The sequence below is a fragment of the Corvus brachyrhynchos genome, unplaced genomic scaffold (assembly GCF_000691975.1).
Source record: "Corvus brachyrhynchos isolate BGI_N302 unplaced genomic scaffold, ASM69197v1 scaffold26, whole genome shotgun sequence".
In the NCBI taxonomy this organism is placed as follows: Eukaryota; Metazoa; Chordata; class Aves; order Passeriformes; family Corvidae; genus Corvus; species Corvus brachyrhynchos.
In genome coordinates, this window is record NW_008239324.1 from 5010285 (window position 1) to 5018817 (window position 8533).

General features: G+C 52.1%; 1 protein-coding gene across 2 annotated transcripts; it reads right to left on the reverse strand.

Annotated features, from left to right (window-relative positions):
• Window positions 1-60: 60 nt before the first annotated feature.
• LOC103620143 (C-factor) lies at window positions 61-6011 on the reverse strand. 2 transcript variants are annotated; one of them, XM_008638738.2, is made up of 6 exons: window positions 5846-6011; window positions 5308-5359; window positions 1663-1850; window positions 1134-1292; window positions 725-835; window positions 61-405 (listed from the first exon to the last, which is right to left on the reverse strand). In XM_008638738.2, exons 1-6 carry the CDS (start codon window positions 5987-5989, stop codon window positions 292-294), a joined length of 768 nt encoding a protein of 255 aa, XP_008636960.1. In that variant the 5' UTR covers window positions 5990-6011; the 3' UTR covers window positions 61-291. The 2 variants fall into 2 exon arrangements, with proteins under 2 accessions (XP_008636960.1, XP_017596444.1); XM_017740955.1 differs by lacking the exon at window positions 725-835.
• Window positions 6012-8533: the final 2522 nt, after the last annotated feature.

The following is an 8533-nucleotide window of genomic DNA, read 5'->3' on the forward strand; positions in this document are numbered from 1 at the left end:
AGCCCTCGGGCGGAGCACAGGGATCCTGCCCCAGGCTTGGATGTGAGGTTTGAGACTGGGTGTGGAGATGGAGCAGAGAGGCATCAGCTGCCAGAGTTTACAGAGATGGGGGGCACAGGGGGACCACAGGGGCACATGTGGGGTAGGGAAGGAGAGAGAGGCTATTTCCCAAGGCACTTCCCTCTCTCCGGCAGTGTGGGAAGGGCTGAGGGTGAGTGGGGTGACCATGCAGAGTGGTGAGCCAACGAGCAGAGGCTGCAGCATGGGCAAGAGGCGCCGTCCATCTGTCCATCACCAGGGCACGCTGTTCCCTTCCCAGTCGAGGAAGGCTCCAGAGGTGTCCTGTGAGAGCCTGGCCAGCACGGTCAGGATGCCCCTCACGCTGTGCTCCACTGTCAGCGGTGCCTGCAGAAAAGGACAATGGGCTGTCACAGAGAGCAGCTCTTGGGGAGGTGCATGCCCAGGAGCAGCACCCACGGTGCTCATGGAGATATTTTTCCTTACTGCCACACCTCTGTTCTCCAGGCTGGGTTGGGGAGACAGGGCTGGCTATCCCATGTACTCAGAATGTTGCAGCTTGCTGCCTGCTCCCTGCCTGCTCTGCCTCAGGAGATGGTCCTGGCAGCCCACAGCATCACACAACATCCCCCAAGTGCCCCTGCCCTCCCCAAGACATGGGGATACAGTGGGGGTCCTGCCGACCCTCCCCTGCATAGCCCAGTACCTTCTCTGTGCCCATGTCAGTCTTCACCCAGCCAGGATGGATGGCCACACACAAGATCCCCTTGTCCTGAAGCTCCACAGCCAAGCACCTCGTCACCATGTTCTGGGCAGCCTGGAAGAGGCACAGCCCTGCCAGCACAACCCGGGGAGTGGGTGGGCAGGAGAGGGGACATTTCCCAGCCACAAAATGGCTGTGGAGGTGGGAAATGGGACTTGGTCCTGGGACAAACCATCAGTATGACCTGCCAGAAGGGCTCAGTCCTGGCTGCTGCTGTCCTGGTCTCTGTGCTTCTGCCTGGGAGAACCAGGCAGGGCTGGGTGGCTGGGGCAGGGGGTGTCCCATGGGCTCCCTCCCCTCCACGGGCACCATGCCTGGCACAGCATCCTCAACACCTCCCCTGGCACCTCACCTTGCTGGCCCGGTACGGGTACATGGGGGCCTCTGGCAGCCCGAGGCACAGCCCAATGGAGCCCAGTTTGCTGGAGACGTTGATGACAGCGGCCCTGCTGCAGCTCAGACCCTCCTTCCCCACGCCCTTCGCTGCCTGCTCCAGGAGTGGCAGAAATTCCTGATGCAAAGACACCAACACTCCATTAACATGTGACAGACCCACTACTTGAGGACCATCCTGGAGGGCTCTGTCACAGACTGTCGACAAGCAGCTGGACAGACACCCCTGGCAGAAGCTCAGGGGATGGGGAAGATGCCCCAAGGAGGGGCCTTTCCCCTCCCTGGGGAAGAAGTGAGCCAGTACAGCAAGCCTGGTGCAGCCTGGTGCAGGCAGGAGCTCCAGGTGGGGAAGACAAAGCACGGGGGATGCTGGGCTGGGCTAAACTGCTGAGCTCCTCTGGGTGGGCACGGAAGATCCATGGAGGTGACATTATTCCCATTGGGAAATATCTTCCCAAGCAGGAGAAACCCAAAAGATCCAGAAATACCTTGACAACCTGGAGTGGCCCAACCACGTTGGTGGCAAACACGTCGAGCATCTCCTGCGAGTCCAGGGAGTGCAGTGTGGCGTGGGAGCTGATGCCTGCATTGTTGATGAGCAGGTTCAAGCCCTGGTCCTTCAGATGAGACCCCACAGCCTGCATGGCCCCTTGGATGCTGGGCAAATTCACTGTGTCTGCCAGAGAAAAAGCAAAGTGGAGGATAGCTCTGATGGGTCACACAGCACCCACTGGAAATTGTCCTGTGGCTGGAATCAGCATTTCTTATCCAGAAAGGATGCAGCAGGTTTAGCAGATTAAGCACATTGGAATGAGCAGCAGTTTGTCCTCACCTCTTGGTTTTGCAGCCTCAGCCAAATTAAACCTTAATTCAACTCAGTTTGGGTCATGTGGGAGCTCCTGGTAGGAAAAACTTGTCTGTATTTGCTTTCTGTATTCAAGAAATTTATGATCGTACAAGGGATGCTTGGTCCTTGCACACTGAGAGTCCCAGGTTTATTTCCACAGGGAGCCAACACAGATGGGCACATTTTAAGGACAGATACTGTCTTTGGGGAAAAAAATCAAACTCTGTCAAGCCCTCCTGTACTGCACAGCAGCTACAGGGGCTGTTAACATAGAGGAGGGACATTTATTTTATTAGATTACACAAAGATCCTTTCTGGTTTATACTGTTCTGACTGAAAATTTCAAGTTATCTTTGCCTCTTTAAACACTTTGTGCTTAAATTAATCTTCCACAGCACAACTTTCCATAGTTTTGCAGTCATTTGTATGCAAAAATTTGTCCCTTTTCCTTCTGTTTAGATTTTTTTTCTTCATGCTGTTACCCACAAGGTTTTGGAGCTGACAGATGAGCTGACGTGAGTACAAGTAATCACAGATTTGGGTGTAACCTGCAGCATTTCGTTGCAGGCTCTGAGTCTGAACTTCCCCATCCCTACTGTCCAAGTTGTGGGGACAACCCCTCTCAAGCAACAAGACACAACTGAAATTGGGCTAACAGGGATAAGCATCCCAGTGCCTTCCTCTTCGCTTAAATATTGGTATAGCTTTTGAAATTCTGCCATGCTTTAGCTGCAGGATTTTTCTGACTTAGGCAATAAAAGTGGTATTTTTTTAAGTTTGTGTCCAGCTGTCAGGGTTGCTTGTTAGGATTTACATCTTCTATTGGATGCTCACCAACTGAAGTGGCCATAGTTTGTTTAAAAGGGTCATCTAAATACCTTCAGGATGTGAAATGGGCTGTTTAGGCCAACATTAAACTTCATATATTGCCTTTTAATACCTCAGGTATACCACAGAGCCCTTAAAACCATGAATATTCACGTGTATGGACAGTTTGGAGTGTGCCCTTGTTCCCATGCACATTTCTGTGCCTGTTTTTTGCAGATGCCAATGTGATGAGCCTGCTGGGAGTGGGGGACTGCAGGGCTAGATTCCTTTTCTGCAACACTTTGGCCCCTGAGCTGGGTTTCTGTTCTCATGCTTAGGCAAGAGTGACTTAGCAAAGGTTTCCAAGGCTGAAGATTTCTTTCTTGGAATACTCTGTACACTGATGGGCAGCAGAAAAATCCTTTTTCCTGGCATTTTTAACTAGCCTGATGTCTTTATGGTGGTAAGCAAGTATGTGAGTGGCATTGGACTTGTTGCTACCTTGCGCTGTGCAGCGCAGACCTTTGTAGAGTTGTCCTGAAAATATTTGAGGGGAATACCATGGGATAATCTGCTGTGGGGCTGCTGTGAAGGGAAGGAGCCTTGGGATTCAAGAGGATCTTGCATGTCCAGCTGCAGGACAAATGACAGAGTACTTTGGAGTTACTTCTCTTTGGATAATGATGGATGAAGTTCAAGGTTCTGTCACACGTGACGGATCTTTTGGTCGCCTGGTGAATGATTAACTGCTCTTTTTGGGTTAGCTAAGTCATTGCTCCAAGGCATGTGGGACCAACACATTTTTAGTTCTTAGCCCCTAAATTTGCTGAAATAATGAACTCTTGTCTCCCTGGAAGAAATAAGGGTGGGAAAGAAAGAGAATGAAAAGAAGTGACAGATCTGACGTATTTTTGAGGGGTTTTTAAAGCTTTCCTTTCTGAAAAATCCATGCCTGTTACTTGTTTGAAGACAACCCTTCCCTAAAATAGAGCAAGAGCGCTTGAAGCAGCTTCTTTTTTTAAAAAATGCCTTCTTGCTGTTGATATTTCAGAACTTTTAAGCTTACTTTGGGACTTTATTGATCGTCTGGGGCTTGGAGTGTATGTTTTTAGTAAGGATTGTTAATGTAGTGGCCAGACCCTTGAGATGTCCCTTTTATGTTGGCCATGCTCTTCCCATCAGGTACTGCCAGTTGGGACTCACAGCTCACTTACTTTTTATTACAGATAAAGTGTTTTACTTTAATAATCTACTTAATAGCAAAAGAGAGATTGCTGCCTCTTTGTAGTAAAGCCTGAATTCAAGAATGTCTTATTTTCTAAGAAATATTAAAAAAACTGAATTTGAACTGAAGTTACTTGAACTTTTCAGGTGTTTTTAAATAAATGAATAGGTAGGTAGGTACTGATATGGCATAGCCTTGATTCAATTTTCTTATTATTGGCTCCAATGAAATAAAAGTATTTAGAAGCTCTGGCTGTTTCCCACCTCATTTATTAGCGCCATGGCAATTCTGATGCAGGCACTTTCCCAAAACATTTCTTTTGGATTTGGATGTTCTTTTAACTCTTCATTAACAAAAGCAGCTGTGAGCAGCCCCCACTCTCTCAGACACAGGGGAACACAGGAAACCTCTGTCTCCTTGAGACATACCGTCAGCCTGGTGCTCCTTATCTCCCCACTCTTCACCCAACACTCTCCTCCCCAGCGAGACCCTGTCCCTGTCCAGCACTCTGGAAGCTTCTTTCCTGTAGATACCCCAACGTTGCCAACTCCAAATGCCAGCCTGGCTGTTCTCCCTTTTTTCCCCCAAGTTCCTATGCTCTCTAGGTCCATTTGCTGCCTCGTGCTTCCTCCAAATGCTGCTGGAAAAGGTCACTGAGTTTGGCCCACCTCCATGGAAGCAGGGAATGGACAAGAGGACATCACCCCAGTCCAGGCTGTGGACATCCCGTGCCTCTGGGTCAGAGTATCAGCTTGGGATACCAGGCTGGTCAGATTTCCCACGTGTGTTATTTTTAGCTATCTTTTTTCTCTCTCCCTTTTTTACCTGAAAGAAATGCTGACCGTGGCCACCTCCAAGCAGATCCCAAACCAACCCTCCTACTTAGGAACCATTCAGGAGGTTACTGTGCTCTGCCTTGCTTCACTTTGTGAACCCATGTGTCCCAGCCCAAAACCTGGGAACTATATTTGGCATCTTTGGGAAGAGATGTCATGCCTTTCCTATGAAACATGCTCAGCTGAGGTGTCCGGACCCACCTCTGCCTCCTCTGAAGCCAGTTTGACTGCTCCAGCCAGAGCACAGCTTAATTTGGGGGGGGAGAAGCTTGCTCAGGTGTGCATGGATCCCTCCCCATGGATCCCTCCCCACCTGGCAGGGCTAGAGCTTCCTGGAAAAGCTGCCCTTGGTCCCACCTGTGAAGTCAGCAGAGAGTTGGAAGCAATGTTAGGTGCTAGGAGAAAGGTTGCTCCATACCTAGCTGGACCAGTTTGATGCTGGCGTGCTGGGCAGCTAATTCTTGCAGGGCCTGGAAATAAAGTGATGGAGCAAGGGAGGAGGTTAGAAGCCACCAGCAGCACGGCCAGGTGTCCCCCTCCCGCTCCCAGGTCACCGAGCCAGGGTGGCTTTGCTTTCTTTGGGGAAAGTGCACAGGCCTCTTCCCAGCAGATGGGGTAGGGCAGCAACCCCACAGCCGGCAGGAGAATGATGCTGCTGGGCTTAGGAACTGCCCCCCATCCTGAGTGATCCCAGCATAGAAAAGGGGTTGGCTGGCCATTGGCACAGCCAGGAGTGAGTGCTGAAGACATGTCTGCCTCCCCAGCCACATCCCACCTGGCCACATTGGGTGCTGCCCTATCCAGGGGGCTGGGGAGGTCATGAGACCCCCAAAGCACTCCTGCCTCCACTACTGGGCTACCCAGCCAGGGCAGCAAAGCTAGCAGGGCTGCGGGCACTGCAGACCCCCACTGCCCACCTGGCTCAGCACCATCCCATTCCCTCTGCCCACACTGACCTTCCCTCTTGGACCCTTGGGGTCGCGGCGGGTGGCAAAAATATGCTGGGGGGGCTGGGGGCTGGCGGCGAGCTGCCGCACAAGCTCCAGTCCGATGCCGCGGTTGGACCCTGTCACCAGGACGCTCCGAGCCAGCGCAGCCATGTCCGCAGCCTCCGCGCCGGGCGGTGACACATGGCAGGATTACCGCCTGCTTGGCGTGAAGAGGAGCAGGCACAGCCCAGGGTGTGGCTCTGGGCACCCACGGGGATGGGGACTGTGCCAGCACCTGGCCCCTCGCCTGCCCCAAAGAGAGCCAGGGTCCCAGGAGGACCAAGGACTCCTTGACATTTGGCACATGGGGCTGCGTGTCATCTGCACTGCCCAGATTCCCACCACTGTGCTCTTCTAAAGCTCCAGCTCCCAGAGTCTCTGTAACAGCAGAAGGGTCCACCTCTTCCACAGGCTTGGAAGAGCACTACCAAGAAAAGGAAAGCAGGTTGAAATCTGGCTGTGGCCGGCAATCTCCCAGTTTTGGGGGTGAGTTTGGGATGGTTGAATTTGGGGATGCTAATCCAAAGCCCAGCCTGGGAATCACAGGGAGTGCAGCTTGTATGCTGCAAGTTCGACTCCTGCCAACACTTTCCCCCAGAGCATCCAGGAGCCAGCAGAAAAGGACCCCCCACTCCCTTGTAGCCTCGACCACCCACTGTTGAGGCTTCAAGCTCACATCCATCACCTTCCTCCTTGCTGGTGGACAATGCTGGCTTATAAACCCAAGAAGTGCCTGTAAAGCCAAAGCTCCTGCAACTCAGGCCAGCCTGGGGCCATGGATTTTTAGGATGCAGAAGTGTTAAAAGAAGCAAAGAGCTGCCATGTAAAAAGCCTCAGCTGAAACAGAAGAACTGGGGCGACAGGGAAGGAAGAAAGAAGAGGGAAGTAGTGGGGGTGGGTCCATCCCATCTGGATGTGCCCAGTGGGACATACCTGTTGCTCAGTCTGGCAAGGGGGAGAGAAGTCTCTATTCCCCAAGTAGCTGAGTGGTTCCACGTTTGGCAGTCATCAAAGAAACACTTGGGAGATGGTGAAGGGCAACCATGTTCAGAAGATGAGCTTTCAGGTGACACAGAGCATGACGGGGAGGAAGCAGTGATGTTTCCTTCCATGGTGGTGGACAGACTATGGCCCCCATGAGAGGTAAGCGTGCTGGGCGTGGATTTGGATGGTGTTGGAGTCGGACCTGCTTGACGTTCTTGCAGGTGTAATCACCTGCACAAACAATTGCACTGCACAGACTTGCCTGCTCTGCCAGCAGCATCCAGAGCAGAGCTCCCATTAGGAACCCATAAGACTGGAGTTTCCTCTTTTCCTTCCAGGCTCCTCGGGAAGGAAACAACAGAAACAAGCAAAGAGGGCAGCAGGACCAGGAATGGCCACAGGCCAGTGCCAAGCAAGGGATTGACCTTTGGAAAGGGCTGACTGATGTCGGCCAAGGACAGCAGCACAGGCATGCTCATGGCTCTGGAATCACAGCCCAGGGCCAGAAAGGGTGCACCAGGGAAGAGATGAGACCAGGCTACGAGATCCCAGTGCTATAGAGGCACCTGCGAACCATCCAGGTTAGAGAGGAACTGAGAGGACTCTACTCCAAGTCCCATCAGGAGGAGCAGGGTCAGCGATGACTTCGGAGCAGCTTGCCCAGGGTTTGAACCTGACCTCAAAACCCTCCAGGGACCCCGCAGACTTCCCAGGCCCTGTTTCAATGCTTGACTGTGCTCAGAGTGATTTGTTTTTTGTCAGCGTGGCGCCTCCCCTGCGTACATGCTGTACCCCTTGGCCTGGGTCCACAAGGCCCTCTCTGCAAGCTCCATGACCAGAGCCATGCAGTGACCCCTCCTGCATCTCATAGCCTTGACCTTGACCCCTTTGCAGACTCCTGCAAAGACCCTGTAGCCATTACATCCCCCAGCAGGGCTTTGTTCACTACTCCAGCACCCAGAGCCCAGAACACCCCAGCCAGCTCCTGCTCCGCCACAGCCCCTTCCTGCCTGAGCCCCACAGCTCCCTGCTCCCTCCGTGGGAGCAGGCAGCATCATTGTTGCAAAATGGAGAATGTGTCAGTCAGTATTATCTTAAGTCAGGCTGTTCCTTGATGTGAGACCTTTGTATACTTTCAAGCCTAATCAGCGGGAAAGGAGACCTAATCACTGGAAGAGGCAGCAGCCAGCATCCCTCACTCAAGGACACTCTGGAACTAACAAGATTCAGGGATGACATTGCTAACTTGGCAAAATTAACTCCTGGTCCATGTATCTTAGAGCTAAACTATCTTCATTGTAACACTAAAAATCACATCTACAGAACAAAAAGACCCTGCCCAGGTGAAGACCCTTCCCCTGAGCATGAGTAGAAGTTAGCTGGGGTTACATGATTTGTATGGAAAGTACCCATCAATTCTAACAGAAGGGCTGTGCTTGGGAAGTTACTAACTCTGAACTGCTGCGACATAACAGCATGGAAAGTCCGGTGTGGTGCGCTGAATTTGTGGAATACCACTAAGCACCCAGGCTGGGGAGTTCTGAAATAAACTATGTCTCACTCGAGTGTGTCATTATCGGCTCGTTGCACACCAGGGGAACGAATCCGATTTTTTGGGACAACATCCCTGCGCCTGCAGGGCGGGCACCCCTAAAATGGCGGCGCCCAGTG

Bases quoted from the DNA above. Each gene is read 5' to 3' on its own strand.
- LOC103620143 (XM_008638738.2), bottom strand. From the start codon at position 5,989: ATGGCTGCGCTGGCTCGGAGCGTCCTGGTGACAGGGTCCAACCGCGGC. The intron at 1,293-1,662 runs GTATTTCTGGAT...TCTTTGCATCAG, and splicing joins GGCCACTCCAGGTTGTCAAG to GAATTTCTGCCACTCCTGGA. The intron at 406-724 runs GTACTGGGCTAT...CCTTTTCTGCAG, and splicing joins CTGACATGGGCACAGAGAAG to GCACCGCTGACAGTGGAGCA.